Source organism: Geospiza fortis, unplaced genomic scaffold, assembly GCF_000277835.1.
Source record: "Geospiza fortis unplaced genomic scaffold, GeoFor_1.0 scaffold29, whole genome shotgun sequence".
NCBI lineage: Eukaryota > Metazoa > Chordata > Aves > Passeriformes > Thraupidae > Geospiza > Geospiza fortis.
In genome coordinates, this window is record NW_005054349.1 from 5,089,359 (window position 1) to 5,100,394 (window position 11,036).

An 11,036-nucleotide genomic window follows, 5' to 3' on the forward strand; every position below is an offset into this window, starting at 1 on the left:
GGAATGCCGTGCCCGAGATCTTGCACAGGCTGTCCCCGAAGGGCCAGTGCCTGTTGAAGTTGTAGAAAATCTTAAAGGGCAAAGTGAAGACAAAAAGCAAGTCTGAAACTGCCAGGTTGGTCATGAAAATGGCTGTCTCACTCCGCATCTTCATCCGGAAGAGGAAGACGAAGAGGGAGGCGCAGTTTGTGATCAAGCCAAGGATGAAGACCACGCTGTACACGGCTCCATACAGGTTGTACTTGAAGGAATCATCTGTCAGGCAGGTATGGTTGTTGCTGTGGTTTCCCATGCCAAGTCTGGGATGGGTTTCCAAAGGCCTTCAAAGTCTACTTCAGTGACATCCATAAAATAAGGCAGGGAGCTCGTCCCTTCCCGAAGGAACACATTCCAGGCAGGTGGCTGGACTCCTTCCTACCACATCTCCCTCATGAATCCCTTCATCCTAAAGGAGAGAGAGAGAACTGCCATCAGTCCTGAACCAAAGTGGCTGTGCAAGAGAAATTCCCAAATTAATGGATGTGCAAACAAGAGCAGGAATTAGTTTTCAAGCGAGTCTTTACAAATTCTGCTAGTATTGAGTTTCTTCCCAGTTGGACATGGAATTTACTGAATTTGGCCTTTCCTTTTCTTCCACCCATCCCTCATCCTCCTGTTTGAAGGAGAGTGATTGTTCTGAGCAATCAGGTCTATGGAAGGTGTCCCTGTCCATGGCAGGGGTTGGAACAAGAGGGGCTTTAAGGTCCTTTCCAACCCAAACAATTCTGTGATAATTCCAACATTCCCCTTGGAAAGGTTTTTCTTTAAAATCTGAGATGGAATTGGCCCAGTATGTTTGGAAAGAAATTGAACAGAATGAAGCATCTGAAATTTTGCCCTAAACCTGTAACAGAGGAGAAAAGCAGAAAGTTGTAGTGTTTGCTTTAAACTGTGCACAAAGGTGAGTTCTATGGATTTTCAAACTTTTTTGATGCAAAAGTATTAAAAAATCCCACCAAAATCTATGATAAAGAAGAGCTGCTTTGCCTTTTTTCCTAATTGAAAATAGGAGCATCCTTATGCATGTTTTCCAAAGTGGAAAACTGTTGAAGCTCAGAAATATTTACCAAAAACACTTCCCAAAGCCATATTTCCCTTTTTTTCCCCGCTTAAAAATGTCTGCAAATATGGTATTACTTCCAAAAGAAATTTTTTTGCAAGTGTAAAACTTTCCCAAGAAAGATTCCTCTAAGCTCTACCAACAGCTGCTTACTCTTGTAAGACTGTCCCAACTCAACAAGCTTTGGAGACATGTGAAGTGAGCATGTTTTTACTTGGACATAGGTGCTTCCTGAACTCCCTGGATCATCTCTCCTGGCTATTTTAAGTATTTTTAATGCCTGTGAGAATAATCCCTTGGAAAGTCTCCTCTAGAAAAGTCCCTCTGGAGCAAGGAGGGTTTGTGAGTTGGATCATGAGCTCAGCACTTCTTGGAAATGTGGAGCAAAGTTGGGTCATGAAGGGAAAGACCTTTTCCTTACAAACTCCAGCCAACCAAATAAGAACTAGTTTGGAATCTCCCTGTAATCTAAGAAATTTAGGAGCTACAACCGGGAGTAATTTGGAGGCGAAACCCTTGTGAAGAGTGGGATCCTTTCCAGGGTGAACCCCTGACAGAGGAGTTTCAGCTCCAAACCTGTTACTGAGTTGTGTTAAAGGTTGCAATGGCAACATATAAACAAATAAAACGGAAAACAAATCATGGCTTGGAGACAATTGGGGATGCAAATGATCAAAATGAGATGTTTTCTGTATGTGTTCCTCCTGGGAGTTCTCGCATGCGAGCTGTCAGCCTTGCTGGTAAAGTGGCAAGTGTTGGGAAAGCTGGGATAGCCACGGCTTTGCTGGGGGAAAAGGGCAAGTTCCTCATCTGGGAATGCCTGGAGAACCACAGGCTTCCCAAAATCTGGTGCTGTGACCCTGGGAGCAGGCAGCACCTCACCTTTGCACCTGGCAAAGTAGCAAGACAGGAGGATGCCCAGATCTACCTTCCCAGATGACTTAATTCTTTGGACATCCAAAAAGATGAATTGGAACTTGGAGGCCTCTCCTGTGGAGATGTTTTTCCTACTAAATTCATGGTTAAATGAATTTATTGGAAAACAAGCTAAAAAACCAAAAAAACCATTTAAATTTATGGGAAGGACAGGAGTAAAATCTCAAATGTGGGATTGAACTCAGTTTCTTTGGATCTGTGGTAAAAGGAAAAAAGGAAAGGTCTTGCCTGAAAGTTCAAATGCCTTTAAACATGAGCTAAATTGGATTGGAAAGCTCACATGACCTCCAACGGGAATAGCTGAGCCTTGGCTTAACCTTCAGCCTAAAGCATTAAATCCTTGTCTTGGAGCTCCCTCCCAGTGCAGACATCCCTGTTATCTCCATCAGCAGTTTGTGTTTATGCTGGAATGTGACTCCCTGGCTGTGTGAACCCCAGGTGTTCCACACGCTCCTGGTCCAGGGTCCACCCTGGGGAGATCTCAGAGGGATTGGGTGTCCTTGGGAACCTCACACAGCCTGGGAGCCCAGTGGAAACCCCACTTTCCAACTGGCCTGGATTTTGGCAGGTCCTCAAGACCCAGGTTTGAAAGGTGCCTTTGGAACTCTCACCTTTGCTCCTGACCGAGTGCTGCCAGCAGCCTGACCCAGATACTCCTCACACAAGAAAAAGGATGCTCCATCACCCGACTCTTTTCTCCCTGCTCTGCTCCAGACAGCCCCAAGGTCAAATCCCATTTTTTTTCCAGTGTCTAATCTCTGGGAATTGCCTGCCAGCAATTGTCTAGTTAACTTATGGGCTTTAAAATGCAGCCTGCCTTGTTTACCTATGGAACCCTGAGGTGTTTAAACAAGCTGACAAGTGGCTTTGAAACCCAGCCATGTGCTTTAAATTCTGTAGGACGAGTCCACAGATTGAGTTTTCCAAGTGTAAAATTCCCTTTCCTTCCTTTCCACTGTGGATTAAAGCAGTGGGATGCTCCTCATGGACACCACAGTCACCACTGCTGTTGCCTTGCTGGGAAAAAGTAAAGCAATACATTTTTAAAAAACTGAGCAAATATTGGATGACAAAGTAGGGGTTTTTCTATTTCAGGCAGGGCAAAGCTTTAAATCCTATATTTCAACTGGGGCCCAGGCCAGGAGGGGATGAATGTTATGGAATAAACCCCCTGTTTAGTGTGATAAAATTCAGAATATTCTCTCTCCTAGCAAGGATGGTTCCAGCAAACCTCCAGCCATCCCTCAGAAAACCCTGTAATTCAGAGTGAGGCTCAGCAGAGTAGCTCCAGGCTTTGCTCTTTTATAGTAAAAATATCCCATCCTCCATGGACTGAAAAGAGAGGAAAACTTGGTGTTACTTCCTATGGTGCCTGAGTATCCTGTTTACAACTCCTGTATTTCCTCCTCCCAGCACCCCAAGACACCTCCAAACTGCCAGACTGCAGCTCCATCCAGAGGAGCTGTTTGTTAGAACAGGAATTACTGCAGGGAAAAAACAACTTTAAAAGCAGCCCTGTCATTCCATTATCCCATTGTTCCTGCTCCACACTGATCCCGTTCTCCACATGTGCAGCAAGCTGAGGTCAGGAAAACACCAGCATGAGGTTTGGGGCTGGCATTTTTGGCATCATCACATTTTCTTTTAGTCATGTGAGATGTCAGATGAGTGGAACTTGATCAGTCTGGACGTGAAGGACACCCTGAGCGTTCATTTGAACTCTGGCTTTGGGAGCTCTGGCACAGCCCTGATGGGAAAACCTCCCAGGGCTGAAGGATCTTTGCTGGATTATCATGGTGTGTACTCAGGTTATCTCTTAAATCTTGAGAAACAAAGGTTTATAGGTAGAGAAGGCAAAACCTGCAGGACAGTGGGGTTTGGGGAGGTTTCTCTGGGTTTTCTCCCAGGTTATGGTGCCACTCCTTGTGTTTTGATAGGGTCTCAGCCCCCAGCCCTGGAAATAAATAGGGATTTTCCTGGGGCACAGCAAGAGCTTTATTTCTGCCTTCTCCTGACAAGAAGTCCATTCACTCCAGGGTTTGCAGCTCCCTGCTCCTCACCCCATTGCTACAACACCTGTGGGATGAGTAACTTACTCCCACCATGGAGCTCAGGGTTACAGCTGTATAACAAACTCAACTCTGCAGCTTCTTGGCGTTTATTTCCTTCCTTTGTTCCACTTTCATTAGGCAGAAGGTACAAATAAGGTTTTTTTTTTTTGTGGGGAGATGTTTGGGGATTTGGCAGATTTCTGCAGAAGTGATAATTCTGTTTAAGTCTGTAGGGCTTGGGTTCTTTCAGACTGGTGACTATAGATAAAATAAGATTAAACTGCAATTGTTTGAATAGATAAAATCAAAACTAATTTATATTTTTAAAAAAACAAAACTTTCTTCTATCTGAAAAACTCAACATCTCAGTTCCTGCAATGAAATTTCCACTTACTTCTACTTTCTTTTTTCAGTAAAAGTTGGTTTTGCTCAGGGAGAGCTCTGAGAATGTGAACTGGCAGCAGCTTTAAGAACAAACCTCCAGTCTGGGGCAATCTGGTGGCTGATTTTTCCCTGTTGGAGGCTGCCAGGGCAGGAGCTGGTGCTGCACAGCGATGCTGCCTCGGTTTTCCCAGCAGTGTGGATTTATGAAAGCTGGAGCAGGTGATGCAGGATGTGGCTCCTCCAGAGAAAGGTGTAGGGATGGGAAACAGCTTGGGACACCAATTTTGGGGTTGGGCTCAGCTCGATGAGTGCCTGCGAGTGCTCAGATTCCCAGTTCTCCTCCCCGGTGCGGTGGGAGCAGGGGAAGGCCGGGATTAGAGGGTGGGAAGCGGAGCAGCTGCCTGTAAACAAAGCTCCATTGACGATCCCGAGCGCTGGGAAGGAGAAACGCTTTAATCTCTTTCATTTCCTAATCCTAAGTGATGTATTGGAGAACAGTGGGGAAAGAGCAGACGCAAGTGGGACTTTGAAGTCCACGGAGGTTTGTGGAGCTTCAAAGGGCCATTCTTGCCCGGTTTATCGGAGTGAATGCCCGGCCGGTATGCCGGGGAATGGGGACGTTTGCGGGTGATTAGCCTAAAAAACAGGGCAGGAAGGCTCTTATTCATGGCTTTGACACTTATTGTGCTCAGTGTCACCGGACCTGGCAGTCCCCAGCCCTTGCTGCGGGTGCGACATCACCTCCGGTACCTGTGGGAAGCTGGGGTTGGGAGGGACTCGCTTCAGTCAGGTTTCAGCAGATGGTTTTTCAGAGAAAAACCCCAAACTTGGGGGGCTTGGGGAGGCATCGCCTCTCACTGGGCCGGAGGGAGCGCAGGGATGGGGTGGCAGCCACTGCTGTCCCCTGGTCTGGGCTGGCCTTGGCTCCTGGGGACCCTCGCACCCCCTCCAAGCTCAGCATCTCCTTTCTGTTGTGCACCAATGCAGCAGGACCCCGATTCAATTCTTCTCCAGGATGGAGCAGGGAAGGAAACCTGAGCCTCTCAGCCCGAACCCTAAAGGCGCTCTCCTTCTCTCTTCCCTATTTTTTTTGTTTTTAATTGCTGAGCACCGCCGTTGTCTCCTCACTGTCCTCTGAGACTTACAAAGCATTTCCTGCTCGCGGTGCCTTCTCTGGGCTGTATCTGTTTTGGATTGAGCTAATTAAAATGTTTCCTTCAGAAGAGATTCGCGAACTGCCTTACCCCATATTCAGCCACTGATCCTCAGGGCATGACTCTCCTTTTGTTTGCACCGAGAATGTCTCTCTCCATTTACATCACCCTTTAACCCTTGGCGTGCTCTGCCTCTCCCCATCCCCAGCAGCCTCCAGAGGGGCTGGGCCGCTGCCAGGAAACGATGGGATTCACCCCCAAACTTCTCGGCGAAGTTTGCATTATTTAACACTTGTAAGAGCGGCTTTTTGCCCGGCCTTTGGTGCTGGAGGAGTGAGGGAATGCTGCTTGTTTGGAGCCCCAGGGATTGCTGGATAATGGCAGTGCTGGATTCAATAGAGAAGATTTAGATGCAAAGAAAAGCTGATGAAGTGCTGAAAAGCAAAGTTACCCTGTCTGACCAGGTTGTTTTCACCCAGGAATAATGTTTGTGGTAGAGGTTGCCGTGTCCTTGATGTAGCTCTGGTTCATTACAAAGTGTGGCTGAGGAAAAAAAAAAAAAAAAACAAAAAACAACATAAAAAAATAAGAGACTCCTGTTCCCCTGAGCCACTGGGGACTCCAACAACAGGCCTGGGTTTATTTGCTCACAGCTCCAAAAGGTTCCCAGTCAGCAGCCTGCCCAACAAGCTGCCTTTCTTTGCTTTCCCTCACACAATTTCCAGTGGTTCCTCAGCCATTCCTTGGCTTTTGGGCTTCTTGTTGCCTTTCCTCAGCTCCTCTGAGCCACGTGGAGCCCTCCTGCCACCCCATCCTTATCTCCACATCCCGTTGGGCTGGATCCTCTGCGCTCCCTTTGCTGAAATGGGAGAGCTGAACTTTCTCCCCCCATTATCAGAAGCTATGGACTTTTCTTGCCTTGCCTTGCACCAAGAAGGTGCCAGCACAGCAGCACAAACACCAATTCCACCTTGGCAGGGTGGCCTGGCTGGAGGGGCTGCCTGGATTCCTTTGGGTGCTGGGCCGGTCCATCCATGGGGCTGGACAAAATCCGTGTTTGGGACCTTGAGGGATCTGTGCCCTGCATTTATTTACTGTCACATGTTGATCTAACAGGGCTTTATTCTCTCAAATGGCCTTATCCTGAGGGGAAATTTTGAGGACTGTAGAATCCCAAGATGGTTTGGGTTGGAAGGGAACTTAAAGCCCATCCTGTTCAATCCCTGCCATGAACAGAGACACCTTCTACCTCCAAGCCTTGTCCAACCTGGATGTTTTCTGTAAAGTAGTAAAATAACTAAGAAATTACTCCACAATGCAGAAATATCCAATCTCAGCTATCCAGCAAAGCTTCTGCAGTGAAGCTTCTTAGAAATCAGATTTCTAATTATAAGATGAGGGCAAGGCAATGATATTTCGGCATCGTGCAAGAGCTGGATGCTGCTTTTCCTGCTAAATATGGTTATATCCATCTGTAAAACATGCTGGGGAGGAAGAGGCTGAGTTGTCTGCAGGTTCAAGAAAGGAAAATGGGAATATTATGAGAGGAAAAGAAGAGGTCTGTTGTGGCTGTGGATTTATAGCATCACAGGGTCTCACAGCCTGATGAGCTCATGTTTTGACCAGAGAAAGGATCTGCTCTGCTGCCAGAACACACCTTTGTCTCAGGGCTCAGGGACTGATGAATGTCCCTTAATTTCACTTGCCAAGATAAAGAGATCTTCCTTTTCCTACCAACCAAACACATCACAAATAATCCAGCAAATTTTCCTGCAGCCAGGGTCAGCTCAGGCTGGTCTGGCTCTGGAGCAGGGTGGATCTTTACCCCTTTTATGGGGCCGAACTGGGAGCTGATGCAGGAGGAAGCCTTGCAGAGCCACTGTCTGCTCTGGGAATAAAGAGCTCCTCTTTTCAGGGAGAGAATTTCCCTTCTGTGGAAAGTGGTGGCTCCCCTTCCCCGGGACTAAATCGGATCCTTATTTAGGGAGGAGAAGCAACGTGTGGAGGAGCAGAGTGAGGCTCTGCATGCAGGCTTGACCTGGAAAGACCTGCTAAGGGTGGCTGAGTGCTCCAGGAGCCATCCCCACCCAGTCCTGCCGGCTCCTTTGGGATCCTGGAGCACCACTCCAGCCACACAGCCCTGACCAGTAACACCCAGACATCAGGAAATATCAAAATCCCAGCTATGCTGTAAGCAGGGCGAGGGGCAGTGGCACGGATGGATCCACCCAGATAGCTCCAAGTGCCACAGTGACAGAATCCCAAATGGCTTTGCCATGTCCCCTCCAACAGTGCACCCTGTCCCCAGGATCTGGCCCAAGCTCTGGATAAAACTTTAAATTCCTGCTCCTGTGCTCCAGCCATGAGGTCACTGCTGGAGGACTGACCCATCTTCCAGCTGGGAGAGCATCCTCTCCCTGCCCAGGGAATGTTTCCATCCCTCCTCCTCAGCAACCCCAGGTGCAGCTTTGCAGTTTTGGGCCTCATTGCAATGCCCTAAATGAAGCTGAGTGCAGAACTGGGGCATTTCTTGTGTTTGTCTGTGTGGAGCTGAGCTCCTGACCCTGGAATTTGGAAGACATCGATTTTTATCAGTTGAGGAGGATTCTCATTTTTAGCCTCAAAGGATTCCAGCGAAATGTTTGTTCAGCCTCCTCTCCCACCCCCTTCCTCCCTCCTCTGTGTTTCAGGACTTTCGTTTAAAATGCAGAGGCTTTGAACCCCCCAAAGTACCAGGGTTTCCTGCCTGTTGTGTTTTTAGGGAATGCTCCTAAGAGCAAGAAGATGGAAAAGTACTACAAGGGGGGAATGTCCTTATCACCGAGCTGTGAACTTTGCACTTCCCATCCTCTGGATTTGACTGTTCTGTTCCTATAGAGCAGCAATACAAAAACCACACACAATTGTCTCGTCTCAAACAATGATTTGGGAATGTCATTAAAACCTCCAAACTTTTCCTGCAAATTGTTCTGCCATGTGCTTATACTGTGTTAAATCCTCTCTCCTCCAAACAGCCAAATCTTTAAATGATGTTGTTCATCATTCATTTTACTTCAGACACTCGTTTTTTTTAGAGCTGTCTTTGAATTTTTCTTATTGAATTTTGCAGCTTTAAAGGAGTAGATGCCAACGCGATAAATGAATTTTTTTAAGTTTTCAGTATAATATTTATAACTTAATTCCTAATATTTTTGTATAATTTGTGGAAAACAGTCCTCCACTAAACGAAGATGAATGCCACATTTCTATCCAACCCATTATAAGCCTAAAGTGTCTTTATGACACTGACTTGAAGTACAAAAGGAAGCTGTAACCAAGCGATTACAAACACACAACAAACAAGAAAACAGAAAACTCCTAAACTTGTCACCTGCAGTGCCACAACGAGAATCTCGATGGCAATGGAGAATTGCGCTGGGAGTCAGAACCATTTCCATGCAATCTGGAGGAGCAGCTCGCACGGGAATTACTTTCCCAAAACTTGGAGTTTATCTTTCTGCCTTTAAACAGCCCCAGCCGCGGCAGGGCTGGAGCAGGAAGAAGGGGAAACCACCGCGGATCTCCAGCGAAACCCGGCGGGATTCATCCCCCACATCCATCCCAGCCTCCAGAACCCCCGCCCGGAGCTGCCATGAAATCCAGCCGCTTTTCCTGCCTCGGGAAAGGGGGGAACTTACCGGGACCGCCGCCATTCCCAGGGCTCGGGGCTTCCAGGGGATCCCTCCCTGACAGTCCTTTGTGTCCCGGGGACACGAACCGCGTAATTCCCACGCGGGAATCCCACTTTGTCCAAGTTCAGCCGCTCATCCTCAAACTCCGCGCTGGGTGGCAGCTGCCCGGCCTTTGTTCCGAGCGGGATCGGGGCTGCCGAGCGCTGCTGCCATCGCGTCTTGGGAAAACGGGACGCAAGAATGGGCCCAATGTCTGGGCAGGGGCTGTGGGCAGGGGGAACTCCTGGGGGTCTCCATAGGAAACGCTTTCCATTGGGCAGGGATGTGTTATTAGCGCCGCAGCCCGCCCCGCCCCGGGTCTCCGCTGGGTCCCTCTCGCGGGGCTCTATCCATGGATTCCCTTCCAGAGCCTCTCCCAGCTCGGAATTAGCAGCTTAAGGACAGCCCGACAATGAGCAGCGCGGATTTCCTGAGCAATTAGCCGGGGGACCCAGCCTGGGAGAGCGTGCCCGATGGGAACGAGCAGGGAAAAGCTGCTCAAAGCTCGGATTTTCCTTCCCGCGGCCGTAATTGTTTTGCCTTCCAATTAAAAAAAAAAAAAAAAAAAAGTGAGGAGCAGAGGGGGGAGCTGAGAATCGGGAGAGCACTGGGTAAGATTAGGAAACTGCAGAGCAAAGTTGGCCGTGGAAATAAAATAGCAAATATTTCCCTGGGCAGATTTAGAAAGGCGCTGTTTGTTAGGCTGGGGGTTGTTGTTTTGTTTTAAATCTTCTCAGAGGAGCTGACTGGAAAAGTCTGAGCTCTTGCCCTGAATCGCTGGATTCCTGCCTGCTGGAAAGCCGCTCAGCTTTCCTTCTCCAGGGCCATAATTACAGATACTCAGAGAAGCGTGGCTGCGTCTGCCTGGGAGCTGCCCCGCGGTGAATCTGCCCTCTGCCTAAAAACGGCTTCTTTTCCCCCCTCTTACCTTCGATATCAGCCCTTCAGGTAGGGACGAGACTCTTCTGGCAGCAGCAGCAAGGCGGCGGATGGTTCATTTTATTCCCTTTTCAGCCCTCTCTGCTTCCATCGGGCTGAAACACCGGGGCTGCTGCTAAAGCCCAGCCTCCCCCCTAACGCGTCTCGCTCGCATTGTGTTTGTCTCTCCTCTTCCTCCGCTCTCCTTGGCTCTCCCCACAGGCAGCCAAGGCCAGTAAACAACTCATTGTGAAGCTGCGAGGGATGTAATTCCTTGGGCTGGTGGCCACCGCGGCTGAGTCGCCTCTGCAGCGCACCCGGCTGCTGGCAGGGGCTTTTATCCCTCCATGCAAATAACTTCCTGAATATCTCATGTAACAGCCCGGCAGCTCCGGGCTGCTCAGCCCCGGCCTCTGCGAGCCCCCGGTGCAACGAAACGCAAAAACAGGAGCGTGGATTCGGAGCGAGAGCGCTGGCGGGGCAGATGTTTCCTGCTCCCGACGGGCAAAGGTCCGTTTCATTGGTTTGGTAAAAACAGAGGCAGAAAATGTGGGGGAATGGTGGCGGCGTGGCCAAAGGCATCGCTGTCCCTGAGTGTGGGGCTGGCAGAAGGCTCAGGATGGAAAACCCAGCCAGTATCACCAGGAAATTTGCACAGAAACCCATTTTCGTGGCTTGTGGGCATTTTCAGGCGGCTGCATGGAAATGCAGAGCCCTGGGGAGATGCGGCCGCTTTTCACACCCATTCTCATGCGAGGGTGAGAGCTCTCGGTGGGGACCCATT

At 48.8% G+C, this 11,036-nt stretch overlaps 1 protein-coding gene across 2 annotated transcripts in view; it reads right to left on the bottom strand.

The window, feature by feature from the left end:
- LPAR4 (lysophosphatidic acid receptor 4) overlaps window positions 1-10,575 on the bottom strand; it is a 12,415-nt gene extending 1,840 nt beyond the window's left edge. Inside the window, exons 1-2 of one of the 2 annotated variants that reach the window (XM_005423293.2) lie at window positions 10,263-10,575; window positions 1-445 (exon numbers count right to left, since the gene is read on the bottom strand). The exon at window positions 1-445 is cut by the window's left edge and continues 1,840 nt beyond it. In XM_005423293.2, coding sequence (XP_005423350.1) covers window positions 1-292 — 292 coding nt within the window. In that variant the 5' untranslated portion in view covers window positions 293-445; window positions 10,263-10,575. Of the gene's footprint in view, window positions 446-9,301; window positions 9,650-10,262 lie in introns of those variants that run through there. The other variant, XM_005423294.2, reaches the window with a different exon arrangement.
- Window positions 10,576-11,036: the final 461 nt, after the last annotated feature.